General features: G+C 35.1%; 1 protein-coding gene across 3 annotated transcripts; it reads right to left on the reverse strand.

Annotated features, from left to right (window-relative positions):
* On the reverse strand, nucleotides 1–23727 carry LOC131851401 (latent-transforming growth factor beta-binding protein 4-like). 3 transcript variants are annotated; one of them, XM_059201920.1, is made up of 24 exons: nucleotides 23527–23727; nucleotides 15748–15925; nucleotides 15177–15255; nucleotides 12832–12969; nucleotides 12313–12505; nucleotides 11696–11818; nucleotides 10560–10772; nucleotides 10025–10174; nucleotides 9410–9515; nucleotides 8871–8932; nucleotides 8361–8489; nucleotides 7863–8013; nucleotides 6782–7485; nucleotides 6504–6686; nucleotides 6035–6145; nucleotides 5825–5947; nucleotides 4896–5096; nucleotides 4434–4588; nucleotides 3344–3558; nucleotides 2229–2380; nucleotides 1861–1996; nucleotides 1209–1329; nucleotides 700–818; nucleotides 1–174 (listed from the first exon to the last, which is right to left on the reverse strand). In XM_059201920.1, the coding sequence occupies exons 1-24, from the start codon at nucleotides 23585–23587 to the stop codon at nucleotides 12–14; spliced, it is 3966 nt and encodes a 1321-aa protein (XP_059057903.1). In that variant the 5' UTR covers nucleotides 23588–23727; the 3' UTR covers nucleotides 1–11. The 3 variants fall into 3 exon arrangements, with proteins under 3 accessions (XP_059057903.1, XP_059057895.1, XP_059057887.1); XM_059201912.1 differs by having other exon boundaries at nucleotides 11696–11860; XM_059201904.1 differs by having other exon boundaries at nucleotides 11696–11869.
* Nucleotides 23728–24076: the final 349 nt, after the last annotated feature.

Genomic DNA, 24076 nt, shown 5'->3' on the forward strand with positions numbered 1-24076 from the left:
ATTAACAAAGATTAGAACTCATATTCTGAAACGATGATAATGATCCTGGCGACTGCGCTACCAGCGAACTGATCGTGTTGGTATAGAGACATGGTCAACTCCAGCTCGATCACCTGCGGCCCCGGCAGCGGGCACAGCAGTGAAATTAAGCACACGTTATTCGTTGGCTGCATGCTGTTGAAACAAAGAAGATTTTATTATATAGTTGATTAGTTTAAAAAAATATATGATTTATTTTTGTTATGTTAACTTTACAGTTATTTGTAAGCTCACGAAACAGAGCTAGGTAGAGTTTGTAAAAATTCGTCTGTGTGAGCAATTCAGTCTCACTTATTTTAACTGAGAAATTTGTTTTGTAAGCTGTTTCACTGCTTGAAATTCACAGGATATGGAGGCATCACATCTTCGCCCTCCGGAATGGCATTACGAGCAATGCATGAATGGTATCACAGACATGATTGCAATGTCCGTGATGCTATTCGTGTATATAGACGGTGATTACCACTTACCATCAGGTGTCGACATTCCAGTTACATAAAAAGTAATAAAATAGTTTTTTTTTATTTACATTGATTTTTCGATCCTAGCTCCATAGAGTGTGATTAGATTACTACTAAACTTTTTCACAATCTAATAAATATATGTAATACACAAAGGACAAACATACAAATTATCAGTTTTATATATAGGTATACATACTCGAAACATCCCAAGTCGGCCGGCTCCTTGGGACCCGATGACTGCGCATCTATCAATCGTAGCTCGAACGTCACCACAGAGTCTCTCCATCCGGGGCCGTGCATTGTAAACAAGTCCAACTAAACAAACAATAGTCAAATATGTATTGATTACACTGATGTGTCTGGGAGCGTCGTGGTCTAGTCTGGGATTACTTTTCTTTTAACTTAAAGAAAATGCCTCATGGAAACCCGTCCGCCCCGAGGTAGGCGGATAGGTACTGTAAAACCTCTACTCACTAAAAATTCCAAGATAATTGAGTGCCTATTCACGGGACCGCAATGACAATTCACCGCGATACCACAACCAACGTACACTCAACAGCAGACAAAAACTATATATTTATTTATTATATTTCTCTAATTTTCCGGTGAGGGAAACACTGATAGAAAAACGAAAAAATAATATACTCAGGAAAGTGTGGGCATGTAAAGTGTTGCATTTATACTGATTGTGCGTAAAAAACATACCCTTCCTGTAGGCATGTAGATGTTCGCCACAAACGTAATAAAGTTGTAACTGTAAGCGCTGGGCTGCTGCAGACACGACCAGTCCGCTATAGGACACGAGCGCTGGATTCGAGTACAACGGCTGGAAATCAAGTAAAAAGTATAAATTATAAAAAGAAAGATTTTAAATGCCCTCGAATAATACTAATAATTTGTAGCCAAGATTGGTTTCGGAAAGTAGCTTGTAAATTCTCTTCCGTTCTTATAATAATATTATTACAATATTAGTACCTATGCTTTGTATAGATACGTAACCGAAAATGTCCTATAATATCTTAGGTGAATTCACATAGTGGAATTCAGCCGTATGTTAAGCAGAGCTTGTGTTATGGATACTAAACAACTAATGTAAATATATAGATAATGTTTTTTTGTCAATAAAATATACATAAAAAATACCCAAACAGGTGTACCTGTTTAGGTTAACACTCATACTCACGAATACAAATGTTTGTGACGTGCCAGGAATTAACCCCACGACCATCGGAAATAAAGGAATGTGCAAACCGCTTGACCACCGGGCTGTCATTAGTAGTTACCTATAGTTATTTAGTTATGCTTGCCTTCTATCCTCGATGGTCAAAATAATATCTAGTACAACATAATTACTTACTGTTTGGATTCGAGTCTGTATCCATCAGGGCACTCGATGCGGTGGCAATGATAGCTGCCACGAGTGTTCTGACAGACGTCTCCAGGCCGATTGGATCTGGCACAGCTCGCCTCACCAGTCTCGCACTCGTTAATATCTGCAATTGTTGTAGTAGTCTTATTTATTTCATCCATATTAAATCTTAGTAATATTGTAAACGCAGTTTGTGAGTATGGATGGATAGATCTTTCTTAATCTTTCACGGAAAAACTACTGGACATATTTTGATGAAACTTTATAGTAATATAGCTTATACATCAGAATAACAGATAGGCTACAATTTAAAAAGACATTATGTAAATTGGGAGAAATATAATGATAAATGTTACCAATACAACTCCTGCGATCTTCTGCGAGTTTGTACCCAGCCGGGCATGAGCACCGGTAGCTGCCCGGCTCATTTATACATTGTCCGTTGCACAGTCGTCCGTTCAACCTAGATGCCGACCACTCTTTACACTCATCAACGTCCACACAGGTCCTTGAACAAAATAAAATAAATTGTAATTTGATGTATCGACATAGATATGTATATAACCACTGAAGAGGCGTCTGCGTGGATAGTTCAATCTGACCTAGTTTTTTTTTTTAAAGGATGATAATGGAATCGTACACCCGCCTGCGCTATCGGTTTACGCTGGCGGGGCACCAGTGGAGCATGATAGGATGAGCATGAAGTCAGATCAGTTAGCCCAACGTGACACATTCACCGGGAATGTATCACGATGGTTTCCAGGGGGAACCGCGTGGAGGTCGATCTGACATCTCCCCAGTCTGACCTAGTTTAGCAACCAAGCAACTTGATGCTATGTAACTGATCCTTGTCAGCTGTGTTTCAGGTGCAGGATTTATGCAATAATTGCTGGATAAGAGGTATGACATATTAATCTTCTTAAATGGCAACAAAAGCAGAGTGATAGATATCATGAGTATCACATAATAACGTGATATCCGTAGTGTAGGTCGTCAGTTTGTTTGCCGTTCCTATTTCATAAAAAATATTGGCTTACGGATATCCCTACAACCTTGCATTTTATTCGATTGTTGTTGCTTGAGGTGTAAGGTGTTATGCTAAGATTAGTATCCCAAGGTAAAATAAAGCAAGTTTTAACTTAAGCTTTCTTTATTTGCGGCATGCGACAGAAATAGATTAGTCAGAGAAACCTTTGGAAAATATTCAGAAAACCTACGCCCCGCTGGGGGGTGGCGAGGCGGTGAGAGGAATTCTTATCCACTAAAAACCACATGGTGTATTGCGAGCGTCTATGCCGGAGCCAGGGGTTTCGTCTTTTGATTCTACCCCGAAAGGAACCTACGATGGCGATTTTGTACAAAAACAGACCACAAAGATATTAAATTGTAAAAATTTACTGAAACTTGTATAAAATGTCATATATAATTTAGTATGAGGTCAATTGTAGTTAAGCTTTGTATAAATGTGTACCTGTTATTATTATCCAGTCTATATCCACGTCTACAATAACATCGGTAACTTCCCCACGTGTTGACGCAATCTTGCTCGCAAACATTAGGATCATCTGAGCATTCGTCAATATCGGCACACATCTTATCATTGGAGGGTGCGTTCCGGAAACCTTCGTTACACTCGCATCGGTACGAGCCTACCGTATTGATACAATTACTATTGTAGGAGCAAGGCTGAAATAAAAAGATTTATGTAGTGGCCGGCGTCGGTAGTGTAGCGGTTAGCAGCCTTATGTCCAATCGTGGGTTTGATTCCTCAAGATTGAGGATTTGTCTTGACGATCGGTGATCGAACAGGGAGCCATTTTAATTTATTACGAAAAACAGAAACATGATCGAACTTACGCAGACCGAAGATGAATCTAATGGTTTTCTAGTACCGAGATGGTACATATTATAAGTTCTGCTTCGCTTGGAACCCGATGTCGATGTCTTAATTACTCTCGGTTACTACTAGAAATGATTAATTATTTCTTCACTTGGAACCCGATGGCGATGTTTTAATTACCCTCGGTTACTACTAGAAATTATTACATTACATTAGAAATTATTACATTTACATTCTTTTTGCTTGAACCATCTCAAGCAGGCATACCCTTGACTACTGTGTCACCAAATCCCTAGTATGATATCTTATTGGCTGTTTTTAAAATATATATAATGTTATGCCGATTTCATGTAAAGAAATTGCTCAGTTTTCTATTTTATAAAGTTGTGTCACGTTGTGTATTACTCACAAAATTCGATTCTTTTAAAGTAGTACCATTGTGACCTTCAGGTCTAAAGATCTAAGTCAAGTCAAGCTCTACGTCTCCTCTGGAAAACCATTGCGGCTTAATTCCTGGCAAATTTGCAACTATTAAACTAACTATCCTGATTTCCTGCTTATCACATTACTTTCCACTGGTGCCCAACCAGTAGGTATTACTATTAGCCAGCGTACCATTCCATTTAAAAAAAGAAGCAATAAAGTGACTAGGTTTTCTACTAACAATATCAACTACCAGACGCTTTTTTTATAGGTATTAACTTCAACAATATACACTTACAGAACCATAATAGCATTCATCGATATCTTCACACTGGTCCTGTGTTTTATACAGTTTATGTCCGCTGGGACACTTGCAGGAGTATCCGCCGTAGAAATTCTCACAATGTTGCTGTGGACCACACTGGGATTCATTTCCAGCACATTCGTCGATGTCTGCAAAAAATGTTAGTAATAGGAAACTTTAAAATGAAAGCAGATATATGTCATCTCTGCTTATATAAAAGAGTAAATATATGTAAATAATCTATCTAATCTATTATAACGTATATTCTATTCTATTCTAAAAATACAGTCCTATCTCATGAAAGTTTTCTAAACATCATTTGTGAATATACTCTTATTGAATCATTATCTGAGAATTTCCTACATCTTTGTTAATCAATTACAATATACAAGTTATTTTGGGGTTTAAATAGTAATAAATATTTTTCCGAAGAAATTAATTTCACTAAGAACTTACCAATACACATTTTATCAGAAGTGAGCTTGTAACCCCAACGACAGGAGTATATTCCTCCGTAGTTGACCCTTGAAAAGCTGGCTCTCATCTGACGAGGACCCCGCTGACCATACTGAGCTCCGACGGTAATTGAGTTGACATCGTCATCAGACGAGGGTGTTGGCTCGTTTCTCGGCCGGTTCGGTGATACAGGATAATAAACTAAACAAAATACTACGATAAGAATTCGATAGTGTTATAACAATTCCTTTTCATCCCAAGAGTCTCGCAAGAGACAATTAGGAGAATATGAAAGGTAAACACATGAGTAAAAGGGATAACTTCAGAACATGGCAAGCGCTATGTAATATTGCCATCCTAATTGTATGTAGACCTATACTCAGAAGTGGGTATCAAGTATGGAAAGTATGTAATAATGATGGCGCTGCCCCAGGAGTTCCTGATATCCGGAGATCGTGACACAATCTTAAACACTGTTTTTATTGGCCATTTAAAAATTTAATTGTCACTTACATCGTGCATCGGAGGGCACGTGACGTCGTCCAGTAGGCCACGTTAGATCACTGGGTGTACAGCGAGGGCGGGCTGGAAACTCTCGACACCAATAGTCGCATCTCGCACGAGTACCTAGTAGTAATCGGGACAATCCCGCCACACATTCCCACCACTGTGACTCCTGTTTAGCCAGAATCTACAGCGACAAACTCACTTAAAACTATGAGCAGTGAGGCCCTCAAACTCTAACGATAAAAACTAATGTTGATTCAAAAATTTCTCACGAAAAATGACAGTAGTAGAGATTAAGAAGGGCACTGCAATTTCAATCCACGCAGTATTTTACACGGGTGATCAGTAGGGAAATCGCACACAAATCCTGATAAATTTACCAAATGGCAAACGAGGACACTAAAATATAAAAATATAGTTACCATTAGGTTCCCCATTTTCAGCTCGACATTTCTTCCCACATACACAGTTGTACCCTCCATTTACATTGACGCAATCCTCGTTGCGGGCGCATGAATGTTGATTTGTGGCACACTCATCAATGTCTGTAATAGGAAACCGGACAGGATTTTATTTTTCCTTTCAAGTAAAACACTGTTTTACATATAATTGGCACAAAATTATGTAATTACCAATGCATCTTCGCTGCTCAGAGTTGTACTTGTAACCAAAATCACACGTTACGGGCTTTGGAGAATATGGACGTGGTCTTGGAGTATAACGCCAACGAGGTGTCGTCGCCACTGGGAAAAAGAGAGACAAAAACTAATAGAAATACCAAGGCGTCCAATTTAGTTCAATGTTTGTAAGCCTGATTAGCAGTGAATTTGATAGCATTTCAGTTTAATGAGAAACAGTAGATCTATATCTCTATTATCCACTCTAATAATTCTCCCCATCTATATGTATATATCCTGCGTCCAGTTAACCGTTCCGTGGGTCATCTCCTCCTACCGAATAAGTTGAAAACCTCCAGAAATGAAAGCTAAATAAAATAATAATGCAGTCATTGTTAAGTAACGAAGAAGACCTGAATACAAAAGCGAATAGGAATGATTTATCGGAAAACCTAACAGAATAGCTTGATGATAAATTAATTACCTGTCGTAGTGCTTTCAGTCGTTGTACTGACTGTCGTAGTAGAGGTAGGGATAACAGCTGCGCACCACCCGGAGGTATCACGGCGGAATCCTGATATACATTCGCAGACATATCCACCCTCTCTGTTTACGCACATCTCCAGAGAACTACACGCATACCGATTATCTTGACACTCGTCCACATCTAAATTAAACATTATTAATTAAATAAAATATTGACGAATTAATTGACATACGTCGTTGGTATATAACGTTCAAAGAATCAATCATATTACTAACCTACACAGTTTCCATTAGAATCTCTCTCATAACCATGCAAACAATGTAAGTTATTCACATCAATGTCAGGATTATTTTCTTCTGGTTTCAAAGTAGTAGTTGTTTCTCTCGGCCTATCTTCTGGTCTTGGATCAGATGGCCTTCTGGAATAACTAGGCCGTCTTCGACTATTATCTGTACGGGGAGTGGCCGGTCTTATGGGTCGATTTTCAGGTTTTGGTGTATCTTCTAATGGTCTTCTAGGTGGTTGCTCTGGCTCATCTTCAGATCCCCTTGTTGGTTCGTCAGGAATATTAGGTGTATCTTCAGGTCTCCCTGAAGCATCGTCAGGCCGTCTCGGTCTGTCTTGGGGTCTATAAGGTCTTCTTGGAGCAGGTGTAGTTGTAGGTCGTGTGTATATGGGTCTTTCGGGTCTATTAGTAAAAGGGGTACTGGATGTTGTAGGTGTTTGCGTTCTAGGAGGATAGGACCCAAAATGTGTAGATGACGTTCTCGGGGGTGGGGGTGTAGTAGAGGTAGAGGTTGTTGTTCTTGTTGTTGTTGTGGGAGGTCTGGATGTTGTTCGTCTAGGAGTAGTGGTTCTAGGAGTTGTGGTCGGTTTAGGTGTGGGTCGTGTAGGTCTAGTTCTGGGTGTTGGTGTTGTCGAACTTGTAGTTGGTGGTATTGACTCGGGTTCACCTGACACGTCTGTTGAATTATCTTCCCTGAAAAAAAATACACAAAATATATTCAATTAAGTCCTTCATTAAAATACCCATTCATTTGTAAAATGTACTAATTATATTAATTATGCATAAATTACATTTAAAAAAATTGCGCTGAAGTACTACGAAGAACCTACATACGTCTATTGTTTCGTGAACGAATTAGAATTATTTCAGATTTCATTTGTCTTATGTATGTCATAGAGTATATCATTTCTTATTGGTTAATATTATTTATTATTATTTAATTTCATTAGTTAATGTTAATTTTAGAAGAAACCTCCATGGAAATACTAGATTTCTAAATAAAAAACACTCATTGAAATCGTTTTCACAAATTAATAAATGATTACCATTTTTAATAGAAATTTACTTACTCATAGTAGTACTCGTATTCGGATGGTGAGACGGTGGTGGATGTGCTTGTAGTGATCGGTCCGCGGCGGGAGCAGGTATACGAGCCCAGGGTATTGACGCAGTGCGTGCCAGGGGAGCATTTGTCCAACTTCAATGAACATTCATCCACATCTAGGATATATTTACGAGATGAGACCGCTACTTTATTTCATGATATAAAACAATAGTTTACAACTTTGCTCGTTTATAAACCGAATGGAATAAATGAAACATTAAATTCTAAGCAAAGCTTACCACAATACATTAATGGGAAACTAACACAATCGATTGAACTATTTATAAATCTATAAACATTATTAAATACAATTTTTTTAAATATATTTAAGTAATATACATAGAAAAAACACACAAACTGATACAAATAATCATACTCATAAATACTGATGTTTGGACCGTGCGTGTTTATCATTCCTTTCGTCTATTACCTATTTTAATAAAAATATCGTAATCACACTTACCTACACATGATCCAGATGAGGGGTCTATTTCGAAACCATTCTTACAACGGCACTCGTGAGCGCCGTATGTATTGATGCAGTTTTGAAACTCGTCGCACAGATGTGTACCTTCCCGACACTCGTCTATGTCTAGAATAGGAAATGTATAAATTTATATGAGATTTTATAAGAGCGTCATGGTTAAGTGGTTTACTACCCAAGAGGCATGAGGTAAAATCTGGTCGACACTATAACATTTTGTGTTAATTTATAGCGGCAAACAATCATACGGCCCATCGATTATAAGGTACATTTTGGCAGTGAAATTACAATTACAATTAGTCCTCTAAGATGTCATGTTTCTTGTTTTGTAATTTCACTCTCTCTCTGGATTTGCAAAGCACGAGTAGGTACTATATAAAAAATGGAGATTTTGATTTCTCTTCCATCGAAATGTCATGGATTAAATATTTACACCATAACTAGAATAAAGAAGGGGATACGTTACAGAAACAGTTGTAGACGTCTCACCTTCACATATTGTTCCTCCAGGTCTTATCCTGGTACCCTCTTGACAAGTCTTTTTTGCCAATCTGAAAGCATCAATACCATTTCTAACAGCTATTATAAATAAGTAAGTTTGATCTACATTTACAATCCATTTAGGATTATAAATGTAAACCAAAGGGGATCTAGTGATTCCATTAGCAATGTTGGTTGACTTTCACACGGTCCAAACCGACCTAAGTTCCTGGTAAATTAGTCACAATGGGTTAACGGATGCACCATTCCATCACAATCCATTAAAAATATAACCCATTGCGGGGGGATTGTTAGTACTAGAGATTTGTGGCCTTTGATAACAATGTACCATGTTAAGACGACTACTTCCTACACTGCCCTGCCAGCATATAACGTCAGCGTAAGCGGCTACAGTATTTCATTATAATGAATTAAAAACCTTTAGTATTTACTATACAATATATTGTAACTATTTTTCATCATGCAAAGCAAACGATGTGACGGGTAACCGCTAGTATAGATATAAGCTCAAATAATTATTACGTTACTTGGGCAGTGTGCTGATTTTGGACTTGCAGTTGTATGCTCCTGGTAAATTGATGCATACTTCAGTGCGTTTACACACTTCCATTGAATCTTCACATTCGTTTATATCTGCAAATAAAAAAATATTGATATATATGATTGTTAATAATATTGAACACAATAAAATTAGTGGCAAAAGTAAATTTTGAATCAACAAAAGGCCTTAAAACTGAATACTTATATAAATTCAATATTATAGTAATCAACCATAAGCAGTATTGGAAATAATTACCATATAAAATAATTAGAAATTTCGAAAATTGAATTCAAATTCGAAATCTTGTGTACATCAATCCATACATCTTATGTTACCATGTATAAAAAGTATAATTAGCATAGTCATCATGGTTGATTTAAATCGATCCCATAGCTTAGGTAACCAACATCTACTAACAGGTATTTGCTGGTGAATACACCACAATGGGCTTCACATATCTGACTTCACATATTTGTAATTTGTTTTTTTTAACCCTTAATACAACCTCAGCCGTTTAGCCGTAATAAGGCAACAAACAGACCAACTGGCAACACACTTTTGCATTTATAAAAGTATGGATTATTTAGAAAAAATAGCATACCTTCACATATACCAGTTACGCTGTTAACTTTGAATCCAGGCGTGCAACGCTTGGAGACGTGGTCCTGGCAGAAGAAACTGCCGTGTGTGTTGATGCAGTGCTGTGACAGACGTTGGCAATCATCCAGACGCTCTTCGCACTCGTCGATGTCTAAAAAGGATATTTGTTGAAGGTAAATATATTGGTAATCAAGCTGACGGCCCATTCCATGGTAAGTGGTAAACGTTGCCTATTATGTTATGTGACCGTGATACCACTTATGCGTACCCAGTCCGGAGGACGAAGACGCCAAGATCAGACAAGATGTCATAATGTATGACTCAGTATTCTGTTATTTCTTTGTACTGTTTATTTTCACTCAAAATGTACCTACTCACAGATTTTAAGAATTGCGAATTTTCCTTGAAAAACATATATATACATACACCTATTATGGCATGTAGTTTTTTATAATTGTATACATTAAATATTTATTTATGCTCGGTAAGATCTTTTCTTAGTTTCTACTTTACGAACAAAAAACCAAATTTCTTACCAAGACATTCATCGTCGGGACCTGCTCTAAATCCAACTGGACAAATGTCATTTCTTGGAGCAGAATCAGTATTACCGGCAATCTCGGTAGTTGCATCAGGCGACTCTTCTGAATACGGTATACCCGGTTTACCAGCACATTTAAAGCCTCCTATAGTATTCTCACAAAGATACTTGGGACACGGGGGTCGGGGATGTTGACATTCATTTATATCTATAAACAAAAAAACAAATTACCTATTTAATTCTACAATAGTATTATATCACACGAAAGTGTTACGTAACAGTAATAAGTTGCACATCATTAGTTTAAAAGGTCGATGGAAATGTTTCCAAGCATACTACGACGAATACTACGAATTGACGGCAGAATAATAAAATTGACTTTTGAAAACTAGGTATATTCAATTTATTGGAATAATCATTGTTTTATTTCTTTTCTCATATATACTTCTAATTTATTTTCTACGAACTTTTTAACTAATTAATTGTTTATGAAATATTGTAGAAATGGCGGCCGCCATGATATTAGAATTCTCTACCGTCCAATGTTAGAAAGTTAAGGAAATACGAAAACGAAAGACTTTGGTGGTTATTATTTAAATTAAAATTTTAATATTCATGGAGCAAAAATAAATGTCTCACTATTCCTTCTTATTCTAAAGCTATAAGAACAAAGTACGCCTTAAGTTTTCAGTTATGGGAAATATTCTTTGACCAGCAATGATTATAATTTGTTTTTTGTCTAAATGACTACAAGTTGAAGTCTACGTTATAAAAAGCGAAATCCGTCGCCTATACATGAACAGCACCACGAACATTATGTCGACATTCGTTGCCTGCCTTTACTAATGATAAAAGTGTTGACACCGTTCCTTGTAATTTCACTGCCATATCGCAAACTTCAAATCAAAACACAGGCTACAAAGCATGCTGCGTAGAGACTGAAATCTAACCAACCAAAATTAATAAGGATGTACTTAACACTGGCAATAAAGGTAAATATTTAAGCTTTTGGCAGTTATGATCATACTGGTCTGACGTTTACCTAGTGTTCGTCTTAGTTTTAATTAATAATAAGCACTTCCGACGAGCCAACTCAAAATATAATTAATAAGATAAAGAACTGACACGCACCGTCACAGACTTGACTTTGAACATTTTTCTTGAAACCGGCAGGGCAGCTGAGACCAACCGCGCGTTTCTTGATTGGAACACACTTGAAGGCTCCAGGTGTATTGTGGCACACAGTGTCTTCCGCTGTGCACAAGTCGTCTATAGCTTCAGCACATTCATTTACATCTGTAGATGCTACCGTTAAATTAATTAAACTATTTACACCACGATTCAAATAAACACTTAAATTGGGACTTTTATCCCACTCATCATTGGCTTGCCTTTATCCTATTATTTGAGGTCGGCGCAATATATCATCCTCTTCCACTAATCCCTATCAGCCGTTACATCTAAGTTTACTCTCCTTTTATACATATCATCTTTTACACAGTCTATCCATACTTTTTTCGGTCAATTTCTCCCATTTCATCCATCCATGTATATCATATTATACTTTCTTTAAGACATTCACCGCATAACATGCCCATGTTATCAAAATTGCTACTACATAATATATTTTGTAAGTTTTTTTTATCGATATTTAAGTCTGATTTGAATACAAACTTATCAATGTTAATATTAATCAATTAAAAATTATTAAAAAACGTACCAGTACAGTAATATGTCAATCATTTTACCTTTACAAGATCTTTTATCGTCCTGTAGCCGGTACCCTTCGTGACAGTGGCACTTAATTTTGCCTTCGTCATCGTTACAAACATGCTCACAGGAATCACTTTTGCATTTCTCTTTAATCTTTTTCGTTGTTGTAACTATCTTTTTCGTTGTTGTAATAATCTTTTCAGTTGTTGTTGGTTGTCTTGCAGCTTCCTAATAATATTAAATCACAAATTAATATAAATTTAAAAATTAGATACGGAAATAAGGAAAAATATCAGATACCACCACGCGGTCATGACCGAATACCATCGGTGAATTCACCAGACAAATTGACAATATTTCATCATCATTCTATCATCTTCCACTAGTATCCCACAACAGTGTACCATTAGCATAGGAGTGCATTATATGATACTCATTCATAAAAAAAAAAACAATATCCAAATACAAGACTTAAATTTTTGGACATTAAATATAAAGGTAATGTCGTAATCATAATAGATAATTCTTTATCATAAATTTGAAATGAGACTTACTAAACAGCAGTCTATGTATGCTTTGTTCTTGAGCACCGTGGTTGGTGCTAGGTAAGCCACGTCTAGTTCCCCACACTCCCTCTCATCCTGACGTAATTCTCCAATTGACTTCCCGAAAACGCATTCATCACAGCAGACCTTAAAAGAATACAGGATATCATTTGTACACCATCAAAGATATTAAAATCAAACTTTACAGTTCGAACAGATTTGTAACACTTAAGGGGGGGGGGGGGGGGGGGGGGATTGTTTGTAATGTGGATTGATAACCCCATTGCCAGCAATGTACCTTGTCAGGTCGACCTCCACGCGGTTCCCCCTGGAAACCATCGTGTTTAATTCGTGGTGAATTAGTCACGATGGGCTAACTGACCTGACCTCATACTCATCTTATCATCCTCTACTGGTGCCCCGCCAGCGTAAACCGTTAGCGCAGGCGGGTGCACCATTCCATTATCATCCACAAAAAAAAAAACACTTAAGGGGGTCTTCCTATGTGATGGGTTGAAAAAATCGATTTTTTTTTTTCATAAATTGCTCCCTTAACATGTCTAGAATACGGTAGTAAAGCGATTTTAGAAAATTCGAAGTCGTTTTAAAGATACAGCAGGTAAAAGAAAGAGCGGTTCGGAGCGGTGAGTTGGCAGTTAGAGACCGGGCCTATTGTGTACCGTCGGCTTTATACCTGGCCTCCCTTTTATTAATATATTTGTTTATACAAGTTTAGACACGTTTCTACAGACTTAAACAGAAATTTCTATTGTTATAATATTTTACCGAAGTTATTTTAGTCTTGGTTGAACTTCGAAGAGAGCAACAGCTACAAATTATTTTTTTTCATAATGAGTGGACGGAAAGGAAGTACGAGTGGAAATGTTCATAGTAAAGGTGATGAAAACCCTCAGGATCAATTTTGTCCAGAAGGCGAAGACAGTTGGTGTAAATGGCGTAAGGCTGAAGCTAATAATGAACTGGACCAATTTCATCACGATAAACCACCTCTAATTCCGCAAGTCCAAGAAGCTATCAAACCGGTTTTCGAAGATTTATCGACAGACGAATTATTAATTCGTTGTTTAGGAGCAGAGACACAAAACAATAACGAATCTTTGAATTCTTTGATTTGGACTTTCGCTCCTAAACATCTTCATTCTGGTCCCAAAGTTGTTGAAATTGCTAGCTACTTAGCAGTTATTATCTTTAATGAAGGTTTTCAAGGTATTTTAAAAGTTATGTCGATTATGGGATGCCCTGTTGGTCGTGAAGCCCAAGCGTATGTTGAGAAACGGGATGAAAAGCGAATCTTACGCTCTGAGCGGCGCGTAAGTGATGTCGTTAAACAAGCCAGGATTGACTCAAGAGCTGAACAATCTGCTTTAAAAGAGTTTCACGAGGAAGAGGAAGGAATACTCTATGGACCAGGCATCGCCGATTGAGAGTAAGTTGATATTTTAATAGTTTTTAACGGACTTGAAACTTTAAACGCGTTTTTCTCAAAACTGTGTTTTTCAAACTTTCCTCCATTGTATCTCAGAAACGGCTGGACCGAATTACTTGAAATTTACAGGGCACACTCAATATATGTAAACGCATGGAATGAACTATTATCAATCGAAAATTTTCAAAATTTCGATTTTTTTATAGCAAAAAACAAAAAAAAAACGCCTAATTTGCAACTTTTATTTCAAATGTCTATCAAAAATCCAATTTTTTTTATATTCATTTGATTATAGGTCATTCCGTGCTTTTAAGCCTACAAATTAAAACGCCGTTTTTTTTTTTCAGATAAGCCGATCAGCCGGAATCGTGGAGGAAGTGGGAGCTCTTTTTTTCGAGGCGGGGGTGTTCAGAGCGCTGTAACTCTAGTTTGACTGAATATTTTTAGCTGAAATTTTATATTTATACTGTCCAAATATGTGTTAATAAATGATAAAAAACTTGAAGCTCTAAATATTTACTGGTCGTAGAAAAAAAATCCTAAAATATCCCTAAAAAACAGGCCGTCACATAGGAAGACCCCCTTAATGTTGCGTAAACGTATGCATACTATTTTTTACAAGGTAGATTTTGTAGAAAAGCCGTCGGTCGAAGGGTAAAAGATAAAGCCTTGAAATTACAGGATAAGACGCATTAGTGGCATCACGGGGCGTCACATGGTAACGTGATGTCCGTAGTGCCGTTCATGTATATTGGCAGTGGTTACCGCTTACCATCAGGTGGGTCGTCAGCTTATTTCATATGCCAATTACATTGAAAAAATGTTAAAGTAACCATTTGAGATCAGGAGGGACAGTTTAGAAAAAGTTTCAGCAGGAATAATTATCAAAATTGATGGAATAATTTACCTTTCCCATTTTAGATTTCGGTGTACTGCATTGTTTTGTTTTGGCATATTTCATTCCTTCTGAACATTCATTTTTCTGTCTGAAATAGAATTGTATCTATATTTAAAAATACTTAGAAATAAAATTGACAATATTATTTTAGAAAATCTTTTGATTATTTAGTATATGATAAAGTTAGTTACATACATAGTATGATTAGATGGACTAAAACGCAACCTACGTTCTTCTTCACAAATGCTGTCGCTGCTACCTTGATATAACGTGAAGATATTTAAAATATTAATAATGTATATTTATTTACCAAACAATATTGAATAAGTTGAATTGGCATCATGTATACACATTTAAAAACATTTTAAAAAAGTAAATCAATAGCTGTAAAATATCTACTAAAAAGGACTCTGCTCAGCATATTGCTGCAACCCTTTAGTCAGCAATAGGTCAAGATGATGAATTTGCTCCAGGACCAAGTACTCGTATTATAAAACCTAGTGAACGTCAGCTACCTACGGTCCATAAGTATATGTATAAATATATAGTTGTAGAGTATTTATTAAAATTTCAAACTCACTTGAAAAAATCTTCACAACAAGTTTTGATTGCAGTTCGACAAATATCTATTTCGTCCGGCTCCGTGTAATATGGTTCGATGGTGTCACACTCGTCTGGCGTGTTGAATCCAGCGACCATTGTCTCCACTTGAGAGCAACATGACTCAGTAATTTCTGCCACCTCGTCTGGAGAGAGCTCTACAAATAAGAAGTTTTATAATAACTAAGAATAAATTATGTAGAATAGATATGTCTACCGAAGGGTAAACCAAGTCATTCGGATAACTTGGTTTACCCTTCGGTACTATTTTCCTACCGTCATGTACATATGAATAAAAATCTATGTAAATAAATACATAAATATACTTATTTTTAATCACTAAACTATCTAGATATTATGCATAGCTGCACACTCTTTCATACTAAAAAACAGACTCATTGCGCAATTGTCGCACGTCCTGAGTATATGAAATTATGATCTCGTTCAATCTAGGTGATAACTGAGTACGAACAGTAAATTGTTCAATTTAAAAATAAAGTGTAGTTGTTTTGTTAAAATAAATCTTTTTATAACAGCCGTATTAAACTTGAACTACACAAAATTGGTAGTTTTTTAAACAACAATATTGTTGACTTACTTAATAACCTATTTACCAAACAGTCTGGTTAAAATAAAAATGTTTTATGCTCTTATAAACTTTACAATAAATGAAAGGTAGGGTTGTTAAGAATTCGACATACTTAGATAGGTGTTTATGATAACATGGATTAATGATTTGAGATGTACTGCCGAAGACATTAAATGGTAGAGAAAGTTTGAGCGTTTTAGTCTTATTTCAATGCATTGAAATATCATTTTATAGCAACAACAATGCTCTAACTAGTAGCTTCTATTAACTTTTCAGAAAAAGCTAAAAAATGCCTATATATTCCTTACTGGAGGTTGTTACTTTATTTAGCATTTGTTTAGTTATTATTTGATTTACGTGTATGTTACTGTTATTCTGACCTGCATGTAAAAGTGCCTTATTTTTGTTCCTAGTAGGTATAGTAGATGCTACAAATTAGTACAAGATAACCAGACTGAATAGCAGGATTGATTATAATATTATTGTGACCCTGAGAGGCCACCCGTTAAGAAATTCCGTCGTGCAACAAATACTAATATAGATAAATAAGGAGCTCTACATAATTATTAATTTAATACGCATTTACATATCTAGATTGGCAAATGTTAATTATCTTATTCCAGTACCAAGAGATTTTAAAGATATTATAATAAATTGCATAAACTCAAAAGTTTTGGAAAATAGACTTTCAATTTAAACTCCATTTCATAGTTTTAAGTTAATGCAGTTTTAATAGGCGTGTGATTTATAGAAAAGAAGAAGTGAATTATGTGCTAGCGGTACGCTACATAAATCCTAAAGATCGTCAGCACAATTCTGGCTATTAAAACTTTGAGTGATAATTTATATTACAGATAGCGGTAGAACCGTCTAGATCATAATAAGTACATAGCGTTTGAGTACATTATATGTTATGTTCAACGCGATATTTACTTATATTCATATACCGTACGATAACTTATTCAGAGAAATGGAAATATAAAATAATCGGCTTTATTGTCTCTCCTGACCTTAAATCGGGCGTCCCTGCGATTCCACTGAGAGCTAAAGAGAAAGGACAAGGAAAAAACAACAAATACTACTTTATGACCAATGTGATATTAAATTTAGACTTTTTTGGGTGGCTAAATAGTAATGTAGTTTTGAGGTCGCGGAAGATTGTTTTCGTCACGTGTCCTCGATTAGCTGGGTATACTTCAGGTCTCTACCTCATGTATCATTTCTTGATGATTTTCCTGATGTAAAAAAAGTTGCCTCGACATAGCTTTTACGCTTATGTTAAGATTAAAACATCGTTTTATAATATTATTAAAAAAATAAAAACCGTTAATAAAAATCGTATAGCAGATGCCAGCACAGATCAGAAATAATTAATTACTGTGTAAAACAAAGTAACGAAGCTTCTCTACATTCGTCTCATTCCCAAGAAATAAAACGAAGTTCGTGTTCTTAGAATTCCCTGACAACTTTATCACATAAAGGAATACTAAAAACATCAATGGACGGTTTAGCGAAGTGAGCAGAGATATGTTCTCTCCATGGTCAGCATTTCTGCTTTTCCGTTTACGACAGCAGTTATGGAGATGTAGCTACGTATGAACATATAGTAATATTAACGATGACATTGCAAATTTCCTTGAATAGCAAACCAGGAATACAGTTACAATTTCCAGCTTGATTAATAAGAACACAATTGGAGGTCTAGATAACTTATAATTAATATACCTAATGCTAAAGGACACTGATCCGAAAAGATTCACAGAAGTCAACAATGGAAAAAAATAGGTAATGAAATAATGAACTCAAAACCCTTTCCATGAAGTATGACACGTGAATAATTAATGATAATGTTAATGATGAATGAATATTCTTAGATCCATTCATGTTATCACTGTACAATAACATACATATAATGACATCTCATACTTCTTGAAATTGTATTGTATGTCGATAAAGTTATGAATTAATTTTATAACTACATTTATTTGTAATAATAAAAATACAATAGTATTAGAATAATAATAAGACTTATTTTAGCATTCTAATACTATTCTGGAGACCTTGGCTGTTTCAACTGACGTAACTAGGAGCGAATACAGAAGGCACTCCTAAACCGTGGAAAGACGTGCTTCGTAAATTGTTCTCCTAAAGGCTGAAGACTATCTCTTACCTGACGCAAACTACTTTAGTCTACCGACACCGTTAGAGGATGGAATATCGGCTTCCGCAGTCATAATTAGTAATAATAGTAAAGCCTTTTATTTCCATAACCACCCAGAAGTTTGTACAAATAAAAAAAAATCCGCTGTCATAATTAAAAAGGATCAATTAGAAGGATAAAACAAACTTTACCCAAATTGGATATATTCCGTGAACACAACATACTTAATCTGTAATTGTAAATTACCTTTTTTGTTTATCAATCTCTCACAACCTTGTATAGCAGAAATGCCTATTGTATGTCAATAAAATAGGCATTTCTGAAAAATTTACAATAAGTTGCATGATGAAATAAAAATACTACCGATAAATTATGTTCAAAAGAGAGTTAAAAAGATGGCTGATGAATAAGTGTTTTAATTCTGTTGATGAATACTTTAATTTATCGAAGTAACTCGCCCACAAATTTAATAATGAAGAAAATAAAAATGAAGCTGAGGAATATGTATACTCTTACATTAATTAATTCATTTCTTACATTAGTTAATTTTGCATGTCAGATTTTAGTGGAAAGTGTATATATACATATAAATTATAATTTTTAAAATCCTGTAAACCACTTTTCAGGCAATATAAAAATATTTATATTAGTACATACAATCTAAGGACTCAGCTTTCCTTAATCGTTTTAGAAAAACCCAATGTTTTGACTCGTGTTCGTCATAACATCTCAAAGGCTATTGTGAATTAATTCTATTATTGATTCTTGTAATATGAAAAACGCCATAGGTACCTTTATTTATACTCACGGACATTCCGTGATATGATAGACAAATAGATATTTGTCTCTATGGATGTTTATGATTCGCGACGCGTGATAATCTCGCGACCTCTGTCATAGATGCACTGTATACATTTCAACATAATATTTCCAATGACAAGAGTTATTCTAATATTAATTAGTCATTTATGGCCTCTATAAAATTGCTTGGATACATAAATAGAGCAATAAAAACAACAAACACATGAAATGTGGTCAACACCAAAAACTACTTATTATTTACTACATATATTTATGTTATACTGTAGTCAATTTATATTTCACATTGATTTTTCCGGTGATGGAAGCACCGATAACTAACCAAAACGAAATATGGAAGGCTCAGGATCTGTCACGTTGGTTTATAATATCTCCAGCGAAATATGGTCATGTCAGGTGTTGCATTCACCACTTAGTACACGTTTGACTATGCCTCTGACTACGTCAGGTGGGAATTATTCCATCGGACTGTAAGTTATCACGTATGACTGTCAAGTCATAAAGGTATATTATTATTTATTATTTTAAGTAAAGAAGAAACAAAAGTGTCTTCTCAAATTCATTCCGATTCATATACTTTTAATAAAATACAATAATCAGTTTTTTTTCTATTATTAAAACAATTGTTAAAGCAAACAACTTAATTCATTCATTCATTCAACTTATGTTAAACTACTAAATTACATGACCACGGATTCCGCTTGCTGGGAGAAACCCATCCTCATCTGTAGTATAGCATCATACAGTTTTTTTTCTAACTATTATAAAGCATTTGATACTCGTAGTTTGGCGGCTTTTACAGTTTCACCGGACGAACATTGGGACGAGTGCATAGGGGCCTCCAACCCGCGGATGAACTTAAACAGCGGCCGAATACCAACTCCAGCTTGTATAGAATGTGAGTTCAATTTTTCAATTAGATCCTTGTTTGAATGTCTTCCATTGAAATGAAGATACGGAGGGGATAGATCTGCTGGTGATCGGTATCCAGTGTCGAGTTCATAATGATGCGTATATATAAATAAATTATACTGAATGATCAGTGGCATTAGAAAAGTACCTACAACAATATTACAAGAGCAGATAACTAACCACTGTAGATATTTCTTAGTAATTTTTTTTGTGTGACCTTGGTTCAAGGTTTACAAGGTGAGTGATCTCCTATAATACTAATTTATTTATTCAAGCTAAATTTATGTGTACATATGGCGGAATGTACACCGGAAGACTCTATGACTACCATTGAGGAAAATACACTTCTATATCTTTTATATATCATTACTATTTCTATATCTTATATTTTCTCAAGATTCCTTTATACTTTCTAGGAATTTTCTCCAATTATTCTTTGCCTTTGCCTATCTATGCTACAGATACTTTTACAGCTTCTCTGGACGAAATTATGACAAACCAGTGAAAGGGAAGTAATGGATACGACTTTAGTCTGGAAGCATTGGTAAGGGTTCAAACCTTGGCTCTGGCCATCTTATTGAGATACCCATTTGAATGGAATCGGAAATCGATTCTAGGAAACCTAGTATTTCTAATTTCGAATCAGCGGGAGAACCAACTTACTTATACTAATAGGAATACATACAATAGTGTGTAATAAATAAAACAAATATGACAAATTTTGGAGATACGGGGAACTATGGATTATAGAACCAGATTACTAAGTTCTACCAATGTAGACTTTGTACAAAGTCATTTGCCTACCTTAGTATCACCTTTTTCAACCGTCATGCAGTTTCCTTCGTACAAAAAGTATCGGTTAAAGCAGTGAAATAACAGAGCAGAAATTCATGACATCTTAAGCAATGCCTGAATGGTATTACATGTATTATGTGATAACGTGATGCCCTGATGCTATTCATATATATAGACGACACATACCACTTACCATTATGAGGATCTTCAGTTTATTTGTCATTCCGATTACATAAAAAACAAGTTACATATTGCTCTTAGTTTCTAAAGAATGACAAATATTTCCAATGAATAAATTATATTTACGTCTTTGAATGACACAATGAATAATGATTTAATTCAATTTAATTTAACTGTGATTAACAGATGATGTAATTCTTTGCTCAGTGGAAGTGACAAAAGTGGCGATGACAATAGGGCGCCGGTCGCATTTACTATGCTAATTGTAGGTACGCAGTAACTATATAAGTGGCTAAAATGTCCTACACGAATAAGATTTTACCTTTGAGTATGTTTGCTACGACACGAATACAATAAATTAATAAATGGATGATAAAGACTACTTTAGTAGTACTTAGTAGTGCTCGTCTGCGCTCAAGGTATATACTGGTGGAGCATTAGTGGAGGTCGACCTGACATGGTACATTGTTGCTCAGTAGTCCCTATTACTGGAAATATCTACCCCCACCCCTTTCAAAAAGAGTATATACATTTTTTATAGTCACAGACACACTCATGGAACACTGCTTGAGTTAGCGACATCAGTTATTACAACTTAATACCTACAGTCAGGTAAAACTTAATTATTTAAGAAATTACATAAATTAATTTTGATTTTAGAAGTAAGTTTACAAATCTGTCAACGGAATTGTTAATTATTATGTAAGTTTACAAATAGAATAATTAAGAATTCTGTTGACACTTAGTATTGGTACTATCTGTAGCCAATGATGGCTGGCTCGTCATACTCATGGACCGGTGCTGCTTGTGAGGACCGGTCTGTTCGGATTACGAACATTGATTAGACTATTTGCTTTAGCAATAGCATATGCTGGTGATCACTCTATTCTCCCAAAGTTGAATTTAAAAATGAATCTGCATTATTGTAAACATGTACAAGATTTATTTGAAAAGAATACGAGCTGAGTTTCTTGTCAGTTCTTATCGTCTCGATATCATTCCAAACTGACGGTAGATTTGATCTATTGTAAGAGTTTGTAATAGACTTACATTAATAAAGATATTTTGAATTTACCTGGTTACTCCGTTAAATACATTATACACATCCGGTATTCTTATTTACCACCAAACTCGGAAAATTGGTTTATCGAATGTCTTTACGCATGGGAGGTCCATAATTAGTATTCTGTATATAGCACATAGCCATAAAATGCCCTTGAAAGTACAGAATAGCAGATTGGCTAAGTATATTAGTCCAGGTACGAGTATATCTGTGCTACAATAATACCTACTATTTAATATAAGAAGTTTAAACAAGAAGAAAACGAGGAAGTGTTAATAGAAAATACGCAGATGTCTATATGCCTTAAAACATTTGATCTAATTGCAGTAAATTACCTTATCTTTCTCCTAAAAGCATCTCGTAAGACATATTGAAATGCCGAACAATTATAATTACTAGTCTTTGTAGAATAATAATGAACATTCCTGATTATTATTGTACCCAGTACATCCTTATTTTGTCATACTTTATAGTAGTAAGTGATGACAAAGTTCATATATTTGTTTCAATCAGAACTGATATATACATAATTCTTCAAAGCTTCATTAAATCTGTCCTTAAAAGTAGCTATTGTTATTATGTGATTCTAACATCTGCACAGAAATTTTATACTATACCTAATATGTATAATACTTGTATGCATGTGTATGTAGTTAGTATTTGTTGTACTGCAGACATTTTAACGAAGTTTACCTAAATGATAATTAATACCAAAATTGTTCAAACTTTTGCATACAGTTCTAAAAAGAAATAAGACTCACAAAACTTGTACTTAAAGTTTATGTATAATTTAAGTAAAAATCTTCTAATTATGATAATATACAAAGAAGTTAATCGTATAATATTTTGCTGGACTGATTTGAATAAAACCTATATAATATGTATATGTGAAGTTTAACATCAGCACTACATAAGGTATCTTGGCGACCGAGCTTTGTTTAATAACTTTTTTATATAAAAACATGTTTTGAAAAAATATAGGATCGAAGTAAATATTGAAATCTTTACAGTCATTTTCGAGATGTAATGTCTGTACCTAAATATATGCAATAATTGGTCACTTACCGTTATTAATTAAATGTTTATAGATATCATATTATAATACACACAGTACATATAACAATGTCTTTATTACAAATTGGTCCAAACTATTATTATGTTCAAATATAATTCTGACCGGGTCATACAATATTTCGCCATATGATTTATGTTTATACAAATGTACAAAGTAATTACTCACCTGCCCGTACATTCCTTAAAACTATGCACAACACTATAAATAATGTCACAGTGTACTTCATTATAACTTAAATTTGTAACTTAAATTCACAGATATCATTAAAACTAAAATTGACAGTCATAATCTGAGAACACACACATTTATCTTATATTTTCGAATATAACAATTTTCGTATAATGTAGTGGCGAGTATGCGGGTACACTGGGTAGCGTCTTATTAAGTAATGTAATAATATGTTCGTACAGGTCAAACTATGTTGATAACGTTCTGCGCACGCTCTGTGTTGATCATTTATTGGTCCACTGTTGGGATCCAACAACAATCTACACATGTAATATAAATGAAACTGATCGCTGTCTGTTCATGAAAGATATGTGTAATACAATTTTGTTTATGGATGACCTTTTATTTACTGATGATATGATGAGTTTACCACGATGATTTCAAGAGAACAGCGTCAACCTGACAAGGCACATTCCTAGCATTGGGGTTATTAGTAGTAGTATAGTATATGTACTGTCGAAGCAAGTGTCCACATTACTAATAATCC

The sequence above is a fragment of the Achroia grisella genome, unplaced genomic scaffold, assembly GCF_030625045.1.
Source record: "Achroia grisella isolate CSIRO2021 unplaced genomic scaffold, CSIRO_AGI_Agris_v1 utg1174, whole genome shotgun sequence".
In the NCBI taxonomy this organism is placed as follows: domain Eukaryota; kingdom Metazoa; phylum Arthropoda; class Insecta; order Lepidoptera; family Pyralidae; genus Achroia; species Achroia grisella.

Bases quoted from the DNA above. Each gene is read 5' to 3' on its own strand.
- LOC131851401 (XM_059201904.1), bottom strand. From the start codon at position 23,587: ATGAAGTACACTGTGACATTATTTATAGTGTTGTGCATAGTTTTAAGG. The intron at 15,926-23,526 runs GTGAGTAATTAC...TCTTATTTGTAG, and splicing joins TTTAAGGAATGTACGGGCAG to AGCTCTCTCCAGACGAGGTG. The intron at 1,997-2,228 runs GTAACATTTATC...CAACAATTGCAG, and splicing joins AGATCGCAGGAGTTGTATTG to ATATTAACGAGTGCGAGACT.